The sequence below is a fragment of the Euleptes europaea genome, chromosome 2 (assembly GCF_029931775.1).
Source record: "Euleptes europaea isolate rEulEur1 chromosome 2, rEulEur1.hap1, whole genome shotgun sequence".
Lineage (NCBI taxonomy): Eukaryota > Metazoa > Chordata > Lepidosauria > Squamata > Sphaerodactylidae > Euleptes > Euleptes europaea.
Window position 1 is genome coordinate 65,006,287 of NC_079313.1, and position 19,081 is coordinate 65,025,367.

Genomic DNA, 19,081 nt, shown 5'->3' on the forward strand with positions numbered 1-19,081 from the left:
TTCCATTTAGCATTGGCATGCTCTTCTAGGCTCAGCTATCTCTGTTTAATGTGTCTCATTTTGTCAATATAGTTCCCCGAACTGCTGTTTGAAGAAGAGACGGAGCAATGTGCTGATTTATGCCTACGACTACTTCGCCATTGTAGCAGTAGCATTAGCACCATACGCTCACACGCCAGTGCCTCTCTGTACCTCCTTATGAGGCAAAACTTCGAAATTGGGAATGTGAGTATATCCCTACTAGTACATATCCAAACAGTGATGCCTATGTCATGCATTGAATCTTGGGAGGAGGGACCTATTCTAAATTGAGTTAGCTACACAATGGCCAAAGACTTAGGTTGTACCCATTATTCAAAAAGTGTGTGTCTACACAGACTTCAGAGGAGTATAATCTGGAGTTAAATAACGCAACCATAAAATAGCTATATGAATGAAGATTTTTTTAATAGTTTAGAACATAGCAAGTTCAGCTGGCCGCACTACTTCAGCAAGGAATTACCTACAGGATTGTTGTATTTACTGATTTGGGGATATGATATTTATTGACTTGGTGTTGTAGAGATCAGTCCTAAAATGATGGCATCATTACCTCAATAACAAATCTTCTGTTTCAGAACTTTGCTAGAGTGAAAATGCAAGTGACCATGTCACTGTCCTCCTTAGTGGGAACATCTCAGAATTTTAATGAGGAATTTCTGAGGCGTTCTCTGAAGACTATTTTGACGTATGCTGAAGAGGACTCGGAATTGAGGGAGACAACATTTCCCGATCAGGTTAGGAGGAATGCTGTCTATTATGGAAAATAGTGATTAATTCTTGATTACCATGGTATGAATACAAGTGCCCTTTTCCCTGGTTTTTGTGTGTGTGATCATAACAAGGCCAGCCACATATTAGAGTAATCTTCAGTTTGACAAGAATAAGTCTGACTTCAGACTTTTTGGAAACGAGTTGTTTGCTGAATGAATGAAATCGAGTCAAATAATATAGTTTGCTGAATGAATTGTATAAAATTAACAGATATTTACTAATTGGCAATTTAACATTAAATATACTGGAATGCTTATATTGTATATTTGGTGGGCTTCATTTGTAAAGGACATGAGAGAAATACAAAAGTACAAAATAATTGACAAGATATGTGCTTTACACTGCATTTCAGGTCCAGGATCTTGTTTTCAATCTCCATATGATCCTGTCTGACACAGTTAAAATGAAAGAACATCAGGAAGATCCAGAGATGCTGATCGACTTGATGTACAGGTTTGGGTTTTACTTGGCTTGCTACTGTCTGAGAAAGTATAAGAAATTAAACATGTACTGATGTGAGACTTCCTTGTTCTTCTTTAACTAGAATTGCAAAGGGTTACCAGAATTCCCCAGATCTCCGGCTCACCTGGCTGCAGAACATGGCCGGAAAGCACTCTGAGAGGAGCAACCATGCAGAATCAGCTCAGTGTTTGGTCCACTCTGCTGCACTTGTTGCTGAATACTTGAGCATGCTTGAGGATCGAAAATATCTTCCTGTTGGATGTGTTACATTTCAGGTAGTACTTTTTGTTTATCAAACTGAATAAATTGATTTTTTGGGTGGGTGGGGCTTTCTATAAAGCTACAGTGTAAGAGTCCAGAAAATATAAAATTGCCCATATTAGGAGAGCATCTTCGGGAACTGCTATTTAATGCATGGAAGATATTGTTTCAGTCAGGGGGATAGGAACAACACATTTCAAGAATGTTAACTAAAAGTTATTTCTGTTATTGATTCCAGTAGTATACAAATTAGTTTGTAATTCTTACTCATTCTCACAACAACTGTTTAAGATAGGGTAACTTCAGATTCCTTGCAGTTAATGGGGTTTTAGTGTAGTGTTTGAGAACATATCAAAGAACATATCTTACGGAAAGGTGATCTACATGTTAAAATGCCTACTGACTATATCTTTGTTTATCTTTTTTTTAAATAATAGCATACAGTAATATATGTAAGAGAGGACCTCCCACATTGCGTATTCTGCCAGGATGCCTTCTGACAACAGTCCCATGCTGCAGCAAGCTTAGTTGTCAGAATGTGTGCCTTTGCTGCCATGCCATCAGTGACAGAGCTTGGTCCCAGCTCTTCAAAACATGAGTGGGATACTCTTAAAATCCATTGCCAGAAGGCCAAGAAAATTGTAGAACTAGTCCTGACGGGAAATATGGCACATGGGAAAGTTCAGATGGGTGGGTCTTGGGAATTTTAGAATGTGAGACTGACAGTGAACACAAGCAGGAACCCACGATATTCGCCGGGGAGGGAATCCCTTCCCCCTTAGCTGCAGCTCCTTTCCACTAGTGCTGCTGCTCCCAGGGAGCCTGCCGCCACTCCCACCCACCCCCATCATTTCCACTGCTGGTGAGCCCAGCACAGCTTCTGCCCTCTGCAAGCCCAGTGCGGCTCCACCACTGGGCCCACCACAGCTTCCACTCTCCTCACACACTTCCAGGGCCAGCGAGCCCAGCACAGTTCCGCCTCCCCCAGCAAGCTTAGCATGGCATCCGGCCTCTGCTGCTGAGCCCACCATGCTTCTTCACCATGGCCTACACTACTGGCAAGCCCAGCACGGCTCCAGTTCTCCCCACTGCCTCCACTCTCAGTGAGCCCAGCACAGCTCCCAGCCTCCTCCTCCAGATCCACCACATCTCCCGCCCCTGCATTGCCTCCAGTGCTGGCAATCCAGCCACTGCTGCCTGGCCTGTCACAGCTTCCATTAACTTCACTGTTGCAGCCACCAGACGAAGTAGGTTAAGACAACAAATATGTTTTGTGGGGCATTTAAACCCCGCAATGCACCTTTTAAAAGTTTTCAGATTTTTCTACAAACCCAGGGAGTCCGCCAAGTTTGCAAAACTATCTGTTTAGTGTCCGTGTGGCCCCAGTCTGCAGATTTAGATATCCACAGATGGGTACCACAAGTCGCTATGATAGATAGATAGATAGATAGATAGATAGATAGATAGATAGATAGATAGATAGATAGATAGATAGATAGATTGATTTTGTTTGTAGACCCCAACTACTGTTCACTTAAACTAAAGCCCTGTGTTCCATTACAACTGTTATGCAGAACAAATTAATCTCCTACCAGGCATTCACTTATCTAGAGACGACCATAATACCATTTTATTTTCACAGGCATCCCACTCCAAAAAAAAAACACGTTATCCTTTGCTTACTTGTAATTGTATGAACTGTCCCACTGAAATAAAACATATCACATGTTGGTATAGATTAGTAGAAAAGAATCTTAGCAAAATGAAATCTGCTTTTATTTCATAGAACATTGCCTCATAATTAATATTAAATAATGGTTCAGCTGTCTAGGCATTTTAACACTGTTTATGTTGAAGAAAAACATTTAATATCTGACTTATGATTTCCTCAGAACGTCTCCTCAAATGTTTTAGAAGAATCAGCAGTTTCTGATGATGTGGTATCGCCAGATGAAGAAGGAATCTGCTCTGGAAAGTATTTTACTGAAGCTGGTCTAATTGGATTGCTGGAGCAAGCTGCAGCTTCCTTCTCCATGGTAGAAGAGTTTAATATCTGTGTTTACGTATTTATTAAAATGTATTTAAAATTCCTTATGGTTGTATAGTTCAACTTGAGGGTTGCCAAGCTTGCAGCTGGAGTAGAAGGTCTCTTGCCCTGTTTTCACTGGCCACTGCTGCTCTGAGTGGCAGCGAGAGAAAAATATCCCCCTTTGTGACTCTGGATGCAGCATCATGCCACTTCTGGTAAAACTCTAGATGCAGCAACTAGCTTGCCTGGGCCATCCAGGTCCTGGGTTTGCCTAAGCAGCCCAAAATGGTGGTCGAGGTCTCACAAGCCAGTTTCAAAATCTAAACTCTTTTTTTAATGTAACCCGCTCTTTAAGTTCAAGATTGTTCTGCAAACCTGGGGATTTCCCTTGGGTTTGCAGAAACAGCTGCTGTAGCCCCTAGAGACCCAATTGTATGAGCTTTTTAATTCACAGTGTGGTTAGCCATGACTGTTAGATGTATGACTGGACACAATGTAGTGTACCTAAACTGGCATATTAGTATTTTAGTTGCTTAATTTGCTGGATTTAATAAGATTGCATCATTTAAGTGGAAGTGGTTTATAGATTTGGTTACACTTTTATTTTTGTGCAATTGGAAGTATTGCTTAGCTTCCAAGTCATCCTGTAATCAACCACAAGCCAACTGTGGTAAGTCTTTATAGTACAGTATTTGCTTTGAAGTTCTTAAATTCAGCATTACGGTTTGTTGAGCTTTGTTCCAGGACATGAAGTATGAGGAAGCAGATTAAGGCCCTGGGCCCAGTTTAAATGTCGAAATCAGTTTTAGATACCAATCAACCACTGTCACTACCTGTTTGCCTGGCTAAGGCAGAGATTGATTATAGGCAAGGGCATGGGGGAAATGTAAACATGATGCTAAACAACATGAATGTAGATAACGTGTTTTTTCAGCCATTGGGTTCCATCTATCCCAGTTCTCTCATGTCCTGGGCCCCACTGAGTTGGCGTGGATATGACTCAATAAATATATAAGCAATAGAGTTTTGCTTATGCCGTAGAATCTAGAAGGTAAGGAATTGGTGGGAGGCAAAATATGACCAAATAATCCTTTAATCTTTCTCCATTTGTGAGTAATTTGAAGGGGAAAGGAAAGCCAGTTTCTTATACATTTATGTGCTTGACATGTCTGATGGAATGCGTATACATTTTGTGTTGTAGAATGAGCATAAGAGTACAGAATGTCTTATGAGTTGTGGATCTTTCACACACAGTTTTGCATGGGTGTGTATTGCTGCTTTTGTACATCTTTGGAACTAGGGTTGCCAACCTCCAGATACTAGCAGGAGATCTCCTGCTATTACAACTGATCTCCAGCCGATAGAGATCAGTTCACTTGGAGAAAATGGCCGCTTTGGCCATTGGACTCTATGGCATTGAAGTCCCTCCCCTCCTCAAACCCCACCCTCTTCAGGCTTCGCCCCAAAAACCTCCCACCGGTGGCGAAGAGGGACCTGGCAACCCTATTTGGAACCCTCCAGACTAGTTAAGTATGACAACGGCCTCGTGGAAGCTGTTGTAATATTAAAAAATCTCTCGTTCCACGTGATAGAAGAAAAAACATGTGCACTATTGGCACAGCAGGACAGCTACTGCATAGGACATATGACTTGCATCATGTACTTAGGCAGTTCATGAGAGGGAGGGCAGGAAGGGTTACATCAGTGTTTAGCTCTCGTGGCCCTTTCTTACATTCCCGGGGAAATGTCGATTGCCATTTTGGGGTCAGGAAGCAATTTTCCTCCAGGCCAGATTGGCCAAGAATCCCGGAAGATTTTTTTTTGGGCCATCTTCTGGGCATGGAATAGGGATCACTGGGAGTGTGGAGGGAGAGGTAGTTGTGAATTTCCTGCAATGTGCAGGGGGTTGGACTAGATGACCATGGTAGTCCCTACCAACTCTGTGATTCTGTGTTTGAACTGTCTTTCAGAGCTCAGTGCCTTGCACATGTGTGGTAAAGTATATATTTGCATGAGTTTCACATGTGACTGTGCATCTGCTGTTTTGAATGGTGGGGGGAATGGCTCAGAGGTAGAGCATCTGCTTGGCATGCAGAAAGTCCCGAGTTCAATCCCCGGCATCTCTCAGGTCAAGGGTGATGTGAAAGTCTTCTGCTTGAGGTTCTGCAGAGCTGATGACAAGTCTGAGTAGACATTACTGAATTTGATGGACCAAGGGTCTGATTCAGTATAAGGCAACTTCATATGGTCATGTGTGTTCAATACAAAATACGGTTATCATGTATTTATTCCACCATAGTGACAGAAGTACCCCAAGCAAACATTTTTCAGTTTTATTGTCATAACATTTTAATCATATATTGTGCTCCGAATACGTGCTGTATTTTAAGTTAATCATAAGATCTGACATACATTTTTTTTAGGCTGGCATGTATGAAGCAGTCAATGAGGTTTACAAAATCCTTATTCCAATTCATGAAGCTAACAGAGACGCCAAGAAACTGTCTACAATTCACGGTAAACTTCAGGAGGCATTCAGCAAGATCGTTCATCAGGTAATAGTTTGCGTTGCTACTGGCAGTACCAGCAGCAAGAAAATTCCAAAATGCATTGTTGCAATTGTTCTGCCTGTGTTGTACCTACAACACACACATGTACCCCAAACCCTAGTTACAATAGTTTTTCATGTTACTAAAGTACCCTGAAGAAAGGGATCCTTAGGACAGTAGCTTGAACCCAGCAACCCCCTTCTGTTGAGCTCAATCCAGTGACACGCCCCTCCATTAAATCTGCCTCCAACAGAATATCTTCCTCTGATATTTCTTCTATTAGAGAAGTAATTATTGAAAAGGGATCCATCCTGAAAGAAAGGGAGTCACTGGATGCAACCAATGTTATGTCGTGTAAAGTGAGCAACTTTAGAGAAAGATATCCTCTGGCTAACTGCATAGCATATGCAAATATCACAATAATTCTAATGATATTTTCCCTCAGGTTACATTGGCAAGACACCTTCAAGGAGGCTTGCTTTCCTTTTAAGGCATCTAGAGCTACTCAAGTAATGGCAGGAACCTTTTTGTTGGTGGTGCAAATTATCTCTGCTTGTGCAAACTGCGGTCTGCATTGTGAGGCTTGATGGTCCTGCCTGCCGTTATTTCTCACCCAGTCTAGCAATCAGGGGTAGGACATCTCTGCAGGCCTTCAGTGTGCACAGGTGCTGCTGCAGTGAGGAGATCATGTTTCATTTCTATTTAGATTTTCAACCCCTCCCAACCCCCCCAACATATTTTTAGCATCATACATTTAAATGAATGTATCGATATAATACTGCAAATACTCGTTCAGACAACTTTCTGGGAAATGAGGATTTTAACCAGAAAACATGGACATATGAAAAATAAATTGTATTATACTAGAAGCTGCAAATGCTATGGTAAACACTCCTCCCCCAAAAAAGTGAACAGTGAAAATAATTCCTTAAAAACTGAATTTTGTTGTACAACTTGACCATTGGCCCAGCCTTTCAGTTTTTCTTTCGGGTGTCATCCTAAACTATTACACATTTTTGAAATCCATTGTTGTCCGCTTAATTGAAATGTAACTGTGTTTAGGATTGCACAGTAAATCTCTATTTTGCTTCCTGAAATTCAGACTGCACCAGAATAGTTATAAGTGGCTTTGAGAATGCTCATTCAGATTTGGTTGTAAGGTCTTAATATTTAATGGTAAATTGTGAAGAGCTGTGCTGGTCTATGACTGTTTTTAATAAAGATTGATTGATTGAGGCCTTAATAATGGGAAAGAGGATTTGCCACAGTGTAGTTTTTCTTCTGAAGCTAAGTGGCAAATGTAACATGCAGCAGCTAAAAATCCTTAAGGCCTGGTCAACTGAACAGAGTCCTATGTTGATGGTTGTATTTTGGCCTTTAAGAAGAGACTACTGATTTTGTTTCTGTGACATACTTTTTTTTTTACTTTTTATTACACAGAGTACTGGCTGGGAGGTAGGTAATATTTTAGTTAGTAAAGAACACTAATAGATTGATCTGATGACTCCTGCCAATGCTTAGCCCACATGTGCTAGCTGTGGGCATTTCTGTTGCTGTCTGCTATTGACCTGAATTAATTAACCAAAGAAATATCGGCCAAACTGTTGTGGTCATTTTAGACAACTTAGGTAGTGCATGAATGCCTCTGTATTACACTAATGAGGTTCTTCGGTGACTGAACCACTTTTTACCATCACTAGTTTGTTTGTTTTTATATTCCATTTCTCATCAATATTGACAAACAATACCATCTCTTCCTACCATATTTTCACCCCAACACAGGGGTCGATTTAAGTTCTAATACTTGAACAAAAGAAAATGATTCCCATTAAAAAAGACATTCATTCTTGTTATAATAGAACTGTGGCATTTACAAAACAAGCCTCTTCTGCTTTCTTGAAAGATTTGGTCCACAATGAAATGAACTCAGTTTATGGCCCTCATCCAAAATCCCAATGTGTAATCTACAATGAGCAGAGAGATAGATGCCTTTCCTTTGCTTCTGTGAACTCCAAAACTCGGATGACTCCAACAGCTTTCTGGTGATCATACCCAGGTTATCTAGTGTTCTCTTTAGTAAAATGTAGATCATATAAAGCCTCATCATCACAATAGAGCTGATTAGGGTTGCCAATCTCCAGGTACTAGCTGAAGATCTCCTATTACAACTGATCTCTAGCCAATAGAGATCAGTTCACCTGGAGAAAATAGCTGCTTTGGCAATTGGATTCTGTGGCATTGAAGTCCCTCCCAAACCGTGCCCTCCTCAGGCTCCACCAAAACAATCTCCAGGTATTTCCCAACGCAGAGCAGGCAACCTTAGTGCTCAAAGGAACAGGTGAACAAAAGACATTCAGTACACACATACATGGATAGTATAAGAATACTATCCCACCCCCATTTTAAAGGTATCATCAAGCCTTCCTGATTTCAGGTATAACTTGCTGTAATGGCAAAAGAGCAGTTCTGAAGAATGGCAGCAGCTGGGCTAGTAGCCCAATTTAATTGGCTACAATACAGAGATTCAGATCGGTTTTTATCGAGCCATTTCATCTTCAGTAGTTCCTACCTCTGAAGCCCCAAAATGTTTTTTACACTGCTAGAGTTGCATTTGAATCATTTTGCTGGATGGCAGTCATTGAACTCTCATCATATATTTTAGATATCAAGCATTTTAAGGAAAAAATGGGGCTACCAATTTTTTAACTGCAGGAATATGTTACCTTTAACAGGTTCATAATAGGCAGAGATCCATGAAGTGCAGCTTTTCGATCTGCATTTCCCTGCAGAAAGGATAGCAACCCTAAAAAGGCCTACTCTCATTTATAACAAGTTTGAGATATATTACACAATATGAAAGATAGGCTAGCTGATGGAGCCTTTAAAGGCAAAGGGCTTTTGTCCAGCTCTGTCTAGCTGTGATTAGTGTCCAAGACTTGGATGAAAAGCAAATCTTTATGTGATTTGCTTAGCTGTTCAAAATGATCTCTTATCAAATATGCAAATTTTCATACAAAAAATCAAAACATGAGTGTTTGGCCAGCTCTACTTGTTTGCATCTTAAAGATCAGTTGAGCCCCTTTGGCTACTGATATTTCCCCCCAATTAGGTTCAAGTCTAGTAATACCTTAGAGACCAACAAGATTTTTGGGGTATAAGTTTTCTAGAGTCAAAGCTCCCTTTGTCAGATACCATAGTAGGATCACGCTTACAGGTTATCTGAGAAAGGGAGCTTTGACTTGAAAACTTATACCCTTAACATCTTGTGGGTCTCTAAGGTGCTACTGGACTCTAATCTTGCTGTTCTACTGCAGACCCAACTTAGTTACCCTCAGAAACTGTTCCATTGTGTCCACCATTGCTGAGCAAGTTTCCAGTCCATATGACCTTTTAACAACTAGCAAAGACCATAAATAGTCAATCTAGCTGGAGTACCATGGAAGATCTTTGCTTCCTTTTCTGTTATAGGACTGGTGCATATTAGAGATCATTAAATGCACCAAATTCCTATGAAAGTCCGTTACACAGTTAAGAATGTAGGTCCTGGTAATTTCAATAGAGCTTAAATGTTACCTTTATTTTCAGTTTGAATCCAGCAACAAAACTGATCTACCTCTGAAAACAGTAGAAGCTTCTCCACTATGTAACTTCCATGCTGACATGTTTGAATGGGACTTTTGAGAATAGAATGCATACTTCGAATAGGAATCTTCTGCCTTTTTTGCAAATATTTTGTCTCTGTCCCGCCCGCCCCACCCCAATACAGGTGTCGATGCATTCTTTTTATTTTCTCTGGTCCAACTTCCTCTATCTTGATCATTCTTTTTATGGCATCTAGCTTTTTCTTGTAGCGCTTCAGTTCAGGAGAGCAGTTATGATATGCACTGTCTCCATGGCCCTCTACCTTCAATGAGTATTAAAGAACAAAGTCATGCCAGCTATCCTGATGGGGTGATTGGGATAGGCCTAGTCAGGTAAAATTATCCTGGCCTAAATTTTTATTTCTCTCTAGAAAATAAAGTAATAATGATTTAAACCTAAAACATCAAAACTCAGCTGCTTTCTAGTGTGACGTGTCTTGACAAATGTAGCCTTTTAAAACATCACTCATCCAATAACTGTAAGATAAAGACCATAGCTGTATGATGTGGTTTCAATCAAGAACCCAAACCTCTCTGTACTAGGGTTGCAAACTGCCAGGTAGTAGTAGTAGATCTCCTGCTAATTCAACTGATCTCCAGCCGATAGAGATCAGATCACCTGGAGAAAAATGGCCGCTTTGGCAATTGAACTCTATGGCGTTGAAGTCCCTCCCCTCCCCAAACCCCACCCTTTTCAGGCTCCAGCCCCAAAATCTCCCGCTGGTTGCGAAGAGGGACCTGGCAACCCTACTCTGTACACATAGCTGCTTGCTTAGATAAATTCTCACATGGGTCAGCTGATTCTACTCCCAGAACCTGAAAACCAAGGGTATCTCTAGCTCAGTTAGAATTGGGTCCAAACCATATTTTCTCTCTCAGGCAAAAGAACACAACATAAAAACAATGTGAAGCACCCCTTATCTGTGGCTGTTCAGAAACCAGTTAGTCACGTGGGATGACAGCCTGTGAGCATTTTTTTCTGAATGTGTGTGATGCTAAATCGACCCCTGAAGTATATCCTGTCATCAGTTACAATGTTAACATCATTCAGTAGTGTTTTATTGCATGGTAAAAACACATCCATGGTTTATGTTCTTGCCCACTGCTTTGCACCTGTCACTTCCTCTTTCTGAAACATTCCCCACCCCTGTGCGGCCCTTAATGCCCGTTGCATGCTTTTTTTTTTACCCATTTCCTGTTTTTAAAGTACTTTTTTGTTTATTTGCTGCCAAATGCTGCTTATTTGTTTTGAAGTTTCCCTAATTAAAATACTTTCTGTTTTCTCCTCTATTGCCCTGGTTGCTGATCCTCCTCCCCACTTTTACTATTGTCTGTTGTGGTAAGTTCCTACTAAGTTGTTGTTGGTTTTTTTTTTTTTTTTTTTTTAAACTCCATGGCATCCCCCAATAATTTCATTTTACCAAAGACTTATGCCAGCTTAAGGGTTTATGAAATGCCTCGTTTTGCTAGTTGGGTTTGTGTAGGAGAACTTTCCAATTAACTGCATAGGTTGATCTGTTGGAAGGTGGGTATTTCTGCCTAACAGGCAGTTGGCCTAAGTGGCCTCTTGATCCATTCCAACTTTGATGTTATGAATTCAGTTGTTAGATTATTGGAAGAAAAAACTTGGGTTTATTGACTCTCTGAACAAAATTATGAGATATTCCTTTAGATAAATATTGGACCTTGGGGATATGTTGGCCTGCCTGTTGATGCAAACAGGGCCAAAGTTTGCAGCTATTTTGTTGCTTTTGGCTAAGTAAATCCAGTTGGCAAAGCTTTTGGTTCACGTACAGAAGAAACTTCTTAAAACTTTATACCCAGCAGGTATTTACCATGCATAACAACATATTATGAACCCTTCGTAAGTCATAATGGCTGTTACCCGCTCTGCCAGTTCTGTAATGACTCTACAGCGTTCACCTTAATTCTCTTTGCCTCCCAAGGACCTATTATTTTTCTCAAAATAATAGATTTAAATGCTTTATAATAACTTCCTTTCTCATAACTGCATTTTAGCACCTCTCGGAAACAAAGACCATGGAATAGTAATTTATTTTATTTGCTTGAAAAAACTTAGTGGGGTTTTTAATTTCTGTGAAAAACCTTTGGTCAAAAATTATGGAACACTTGTGTATTTGGCGCACACCTTGAACAATAACATGATGTCATATGATGTTATTGCCCATCCCACCTTCTGCCTATGGTCAATTGAACTTCATTCTTTGGTTCATGTATTGCACACATTCCAGCATGCTCTGAGTTGACCTTTCCCTCAAATCTTCCCTGGGCATTGATCCATCTACACTCCCTCCCCCCTCAAAAATTATATGACAACTACATCTTTCTCTTAAGCAATATCCTGTAATTTGTCTTAGGTGACCATTTTTCAATTGCAATAATTGATTTGCATCTCTTGTTATATGCTATGTTGAATTCATTGCGCAGCAACAAAAATTTCCTTTCGCCATCTCGTGATATTTCTAAAGCATCTAACCTTGACTAGTACATCTTGCCATTATCGTTGCCTAAGACAAACAACAGGAATTTCTGGCTGCCCAGAGGCTATTTCTAGCTGTGTGAGACATAGACTTTTCTGTTCCATAGTTACAAAAAGGTATATTGAATTTATGAAGTAGGACAGTCCTAGTGTTTGTGGGGTCTAGTGCTACAGAAGTACTCTTCAAATGAGCTGATTGGCTTGGCTAAAGCCTTGTGTCTACACAGTTATCATCTTGAACAGATAATTAATTGGAAGGTTCACTTTTGATCGAACATCACTGACTATAAATATGTTCTTTATTCTATTTCTACCTTTCTCACTTCAAGAGCTAGTCCACATATATTTTTCTTCCATGGTTAACATTTCAATGTTCTGTGTGGGGGAAAGTGTGTACAATGTGCCCATAATAACCTATGAGGATTATAGAAAGATCTTTGTTTTGTCACATGTATATGTGTTGGGAAATGGTAGTGGATTCTCACTGTGTATACATGTGGCTAACCAGATACATATGGTTTCCCCAACCATGGCAGCAATCACACTTTTTCATACACAGAAGTAATGTGCTGTAGGATAAACATCATGTGATAAATAGACCTGTAACTTTAAATACTTCTCACTGTCATTGGAAATCCCATTAAGTGGAGTTATATGGACAAAAGATGTATGGTATTAGTGTTTAGAGCAGGAGTTGGTAAGTTGATGTCTGTATCAGATGACTATATCTTTGCTTTACGTAAGGGAAATGGGCTCCAGCTTTTCTGCCCTTCTCCACACAGATCTTGTTTTTTTCTGGCTATATTCGGTTTCACGCATAGGCTTTGGTATGATTCTCAGCTAAATGATGCCTTAATTCACATGTTTAAAAAAATAATTATAAAGGGTATTTATTTATGTAAATTTCTAATGTGACCATTTCCAAGTTCTCAGAGTAGGTGACAGTGGATCCTACAATCCGCAAGCAGAGCTTGCAGGACAAAACTTTCCCACCTCCCACTATAATGTCCCACCTCCCCAAATCATTTCTTCTAGGGTTCAGGAGACCTTCAGGAGCCAGGAGGGTAAAATAGTCAAAAATTGCCTCCCCACAAAAGAAATAAACTGTAGGATCTGACCTAGTTCAGTAACACCAACAATATGCAATTAAATATGCAATATTCTCTGTTGAATTAAAATTACCTCATATTGGCTTAGCCCTAACCATTTAAGACCTGCCCAGTATCTCTTTTCCTTGATGGTTTGTAGACATGAATGCTGCATGCAAGAGCTGAAAAGCAGTGGGTAGGCATGCATCTGCTTAGTATTTTCTCTTCCTACCATTATGTGCTCAAAATTGTGTTCCACTGAAATGTTTTTCCACCCTCAAGACAGGAGAGATTGAGTTCCATACATTTTCCTCTTGCAGGAGAAAAGCCAGTTGGAAAAGGTAATTTTGAGCTGGGAAATGGCCAGAAGGGATATCTGGTGTCACCTTTAGGGTCACTTCACACATTCCAGGAAAGATTAATTCTTGTTTGTTCATGATTTCTTTCCAGAGCTACCAACTTCATGTGAAGGGCAGATATATGTTAGAAAGCATGCAGTAAAAGTATGCCAAGGAGTTGTGATTGACCAAGTTCATTTTTACTGTATGTTTTCAAATATGTATTTCTCTTCTACATGTTATAATATTACCCCAGAGAGATCTAGTGGACAAACAGGAATTCATTTTTGCTGTCATGTGAAGTGGCCTTTATATCAATTCTGGAACATTTACATAGTATAATTTTACCATGTAAATAATTTCAGCAGCCAGAATAGCCCAGACTAGCCTGAGCTTGTGAGAGTTAGAAGCTAAGCAGGGTTGGCCATGGTTTGTACTTGACCACCAAGGAAGACCTGGGTTACTGTGCAGAGGAAGGCACTGGCCAACCTGTGCTCATCTCTTGCCTTGAAAACCCCATGAAGGATTGCCATGAGTCGGTTGCTACTTGACAACATTTAATTATTATAAAAAGAGCCTTGGCTACTCACCGTGAAGGCTTCTTCTGCTCTGGGATACGGAGGCCATCTTCAGAGTGGGTGTTTCCTCTTCCTCTTGTTCCGGGAGGCAGGACCTAAAATTTTAACTGCCTATCCCTGGAGGGAACGCCCCCCGCTCTATTCAGTCAAAGACTTTCCGAGCAAGGAGTGTCACCATTATACAGAGAAGAAATAGAAGGTATAGCAAAAAAGAAGAGATCTAACAACAATGCTGTGAATAAGTTTAAACTTGTAATCTTAACTATAACAATACTAATAAAGAACTTGCAACCCAACCTGAAAAAACTTGTGTTGAGAGGATTATTATTGACAATTGTGTGTCATCTTCCAAAAATATTTAGACGTCTGGGTGGGCAAGATGGCCTCCGTATCCCAGAGCAGAAGAAGCCTTCACGGTGAGTAGCCAAGGCTCTTTCTCGCTCTGGGAGAGGAGGCCATCTTCAGAGTGGGACTTAAAAGAGCTGTCCCTGCCCGGGCGGGATCAGACGTCATGGAGAATGCTCTGAAGAACACACCTTCCAAAAGATGCGTCAGCTGAGGCATAAATATTAAGTTTATAATGCCTCACAAAGGTGGAAATTGAAGACCACGTTGCGGCTTTGCAAATCTCCTCAATAGGAGCTCTGCGATTAAAGGCCGCTGATGTGGCCGCACTCCTAACAGAGTGTGCTGTCAGACCTGAGGGAACAGTAATTTTTGCTGATTTGTAAGCCTGAGTGATGCAGTTAGTAATTGTACGACTGATGGATGCACGGGACATGGACTTGCCCTTGTTTGGGGCTGTCAGGTTGATAAAGAGAGCGTCTGTCACTCTTAGGTGTTTTGTCCGGTCAATGTATGTATGAAGAGCCCTTCTAAGATCTAGGGTATGCCAGGTTCTTTCCCTTGGGGTTTTTGGTTTTGGACAGAATGAGGGTAGAACGATATCCTGATCCCTATGAAATCGGGAGTTGACCTTCGGTATAAAGGAAGGGTCAGGAACAAGGACTACCTTGTCCTTGTGAAATGTGCAAAGACCTGGCCTAACCGATAGGGCTCCCAGCTCAGAAACTCTTCTAGCTGATGTTACAGCCGTCAAAAATAGAGTTTTCATCCTTAACAGATTTAATGAGATGTTCCTTAGGGGTTTAAATGAATGTTGAGTAAGGGCTGTTAGAACAGTATGTAAACTCCAGGTAGGGAATCTGTGCTTAGCTGGAGGTGAGATTAGAGTAAGTCCCCTCAGAAAGGCTTTAATATGGGGATGTTTGGTCAGTGGATAACCTGATATTGTTGGGACAATGGTAGCAATCGCCGCTAGTTGACGACGTAGAGTTGCTGGAGCTAGACTCTATTGCAGTCCATCCTGAAGGAAGGTCAGGATGTTGGAGATGGTGGGTTTAATTGGATTAAGCTGTTTTCTTCAGTCTTGTTCCTGCCTCGCTCCGGGAGAGCAGTGTACTCACAGCTCTCTTCTCCGAGCTATAGAACAACTTATTTTCTTACTCTATTCTTATTCCTATCCTACCTTAGTCTATCAAAAAAAAAAAAATTCTATCTTCTATCTTTACTCTGTCTTTATTCTGTCTTCTGAGGCAGGGCAGGGTAAGAGTTTTTTCCTTCCCGCCAAAACAAAATGGCGACCGATCGTCCCGATAACTTTATTTCTGAGGGGGACTTGGACCCGGGCCTACTCCAGGCTATGCCAGACGCTCGGGATCCGCCTTTAAACAATCACCCCGGTGATTCCAAAGGCAAAGCAAAGAAGGCGACGAGCAAACGTAAGAGGGGCTCCTCTCGGCAGGGTAGCGCTAAACGCCTCCTGTCCGCCGCTCGCGCCTGCTTATCGACCGCGGGTAACCCCGCTAAAGGCGAGCTCTCAGCCTCCGGAACTGGGAACGGCCGGGGAAATACAGCGGTTTCGGCCGCTATCCCCTCTACGAGCGCACAACCCATGGATCTGGCCGTAGGCGTCTCGCCTCTACAATTTCCCGGTCGGAGTTCGCCTGATGCTGGTAATGTACCCCCCCTCCCCTTCCCTCTCAGTCGGCCGCGGGTGAAATTGCCCTCCTCAGAGCGGAGCTAGCGTCTTTAATTAAGGACGCATTCAAGAGGGTCTAAGAGCCGCGCAGCTCTCCTCCCCAGCCCCTTCCCTTGCCGGCTTGCAAGACCCCAGTCGGGACCTCCATGCTCCCCGGGGAAATGATCAAACGGGCGGGGGACAACAGACTGGCCCACATTCTTTGCAGGGGAAAGGCGGTTGGCCTACTAAGGCAGCCTTAAAGGCTACCTCTTCTTCTCAGCCCCAATTAGCAAGGCAAGAGACATCACCATTCTCTTCTGATAACGATGCCTCTGATAGAGAGGAGGGCGAGTTCTCCTCTGAAGGAGAAGACCCTTCCCCCAAACAAACTAAACAAACTAGGCTTTTTGAGGCTGAAGAATTTCAGCCATTTTTAACAAAGGTCTTGGCTGCATTAGATCTTTCTGATGATCCTACACCTTCTCAAGAGAAAAAGAAAGGGGCAAAAGAGTTATTTCACTCCTATACTATTACTGATAAGGTGGTACCTGTACCTGATTATTTTTTGTCTTTGTTAAAAGGGGAATGGGATAAGCCCATGGGGGGAAAGCAGTTCACTCAGACAACCAAGATAGTGACGCCAGACGACAACCTGTGGGGGGCAGACTCAGCCTCTTTCACAACCAATGGTCAACTATCCACACAGACCATTGGGTGTTACAAACTGTCATCTACGGCTATCGAATTCAGTTCTACAAAAGACCACGAGATCGTCTAGTAGTGTCTCCTGTGTCTCGCCAACCAGACAAGAGGCTCAGAACCTTGGCTGCCATCCAACATCTATTGGAGATCAAGGCCATAGAATATGTGGTCCCCTCGGAACAATCGTCGGGCATATATTCCATCTTCTTTACTGTGCCAAAAAGAGACGGGGGATGGCGGGCCATCCTCGATCTGAAATACCTCAACAAACATGTCACTTACCGACGCTTCAGGATGGAGACTCTTCACTCCATAGCAGAGTCCTTAAGACCAGGAGACTTCTTGACATCCGTGGACTTAACCGAGGCCTACCTTCACATATCCATTCACCCAGATCACCGACGCTTCCTCAGGTTCCTACACAACGGTCATCACTTTCAATTCAGGGCCCTCCCCTTCGGTCTAGGTTCAGCCCCACGGGTCTTCACCAAGATCCTGGTGACCTTGGTAGCCCTAGCGCGTCAGGAAGGCGTAAGGATCCACCCATACCTCGACGACATTCTGATTTGTTCGTCGTCAAGGGCACAAAGCATCCAGCACATAGACATCGTACTCAAGCTGTTAGACGACCACGGCTTTCTAATCAACCTGAAGAAAAGCCATCTTACTCCCACTCAACATCTTCGCCACCTAGGGGTGTACATCGACACCATCGACAACTCTCTGGTCCTTCCATCCGACAAGATCCGCAAGATTTGCAATCTTGCGAAGAAAACTATGAAAGCTTCCACAGTCCGCCTCATGACTATGGCAAAGTTACAGGGCCTAATGATCTCATGTATTCCGGCTGTTCAATGGGCGCGACTACACTCCAGACCTCTCCAATGGTTTCTCAAGACTTATCAGAAGGATATCCTGATAAAGAAAAACAAGTCTATCTTCCTATCTGCCACGACAAGACACAGCCTCAAGTGGTGGACCATACCTCAAAACCTCCAGAAAGGGGTCCACTACATACGACAAACGCCGTTGCAACTATTCACGGACGCATCTCTATCGGGCTGGGGTGCCACCTTCCAGGGTCAACCAGCACAGGGCTCATGGTCACTTCAGGAAAGGCGAATGAACATCAACGCCCTAGAAATCCGTGCAATTTATTATGCCCTCCTGCACTTCAAACATCAACTGACTGGGTCAGACCTACTAGTGAGAACGGACAATGTATCCGCCAAAGCTCACCTGAACAAGCAGGGGGGCTCCCGGTCCTCCATTCTACACAAGGAGGCCCTAAAGATTCTGTCCTGGGCGGAGACAAATCTCTACTCCATCACAGCGGAGCACATTCAGGGAGTCCTCAACGTCGACGCAGATTGGCTCAGCAGACAAGAACTCAGCGAGGCCGAGTGGAGCCTGAACAAGGACGTTTTTCATCTTCTGACAACACATTGCCGCATGCCCTTAGTAGATCTCTTTGCATCGAGCAAGAATCACCAACTTCCAAGATATTTCACCAGGTACATCCAAGTGGGAGCAGAGCAGACGGATGCCCTCACAGCACCCTGGCCATCGGGTCTTCTTTATGCCTTCCCTCCTTTCCCTCTTCTTCCCAGAGTCCTCAGCAAGTCTACCCTATCTATCGTTCTACCCTCATTCTGTCCAAAACCAAAAACCCCAAGGGAAAGAACCTGGCATACCCTAGATCTTAGAAGGGCTCTTCATACATACATTGACTGGACAAAACACCTAAGAGTGTCAGACGCTCTCTTTATCAACCTGACAGCCCCAAACAAGGGCAAGTCCATGTCCCGTGCATCCATCAGTCGTACAATTACTAACTGCATCACTCAGGCTTACAAATCAGCAAAAATTACTGTGACAGCACACTCTGTTAGGAGTGCGGCCACATCAGCGGCCTTTAATCGCAGAGCTCCTATTGAGGAGATTTGCAAAGCCGCAACGTGGTCTTCAATTTCCACCTTTGTGAGGCATTATAAACTTAATATTTATGCCTCAGCTGACGCATCTTTTGGAAGGCGTGTTCTTCAGAGCATTCTCCGTGACGTCTGATCCCGCCCGGGCAGGGACAGCTCTTTTAAG

The 19,081-nt window shown here is 42.4% G+C and overlaps 1 protein-coding gene across 1 annotated transcript in view; it reads left to right on the plus strand.

The window, feature by feature from the left end:
* Positions 1-19,081, plus strand: part of DOCK7 (dedicator of cytokinesis 7) — a 155,286-nt gene that overhangs the window by 118,959 nt on the left and 17,246 nt on the right. Inside the window, exons 38-44 of the mRNA XM_056845289.1 lie at positions 73-225; positions 618-776; positions 1,166-1,266; positions 1,358-1,550; positions 3,429-3,572; positions 5,989-6,120; positions 7,555-7,569. Coding sequence (XP_056701267.1) covers positions 73-225; positions 618-776; positions 1,166-1,266; positions 1,358-1,550; positions 3,429-3,572; positions 5,989-6,120; positions 7,555-7,569 — 897 coding nt within the window. The remainder of the gene's footprint in view (positions 1-72; positions 226-617; positions 777-1,165; positions 1,267-1,357; positions 1,551-3,428; positions 3,573-5,988; positions 6,121-7,554; positions 7,570-19,081) is intronic.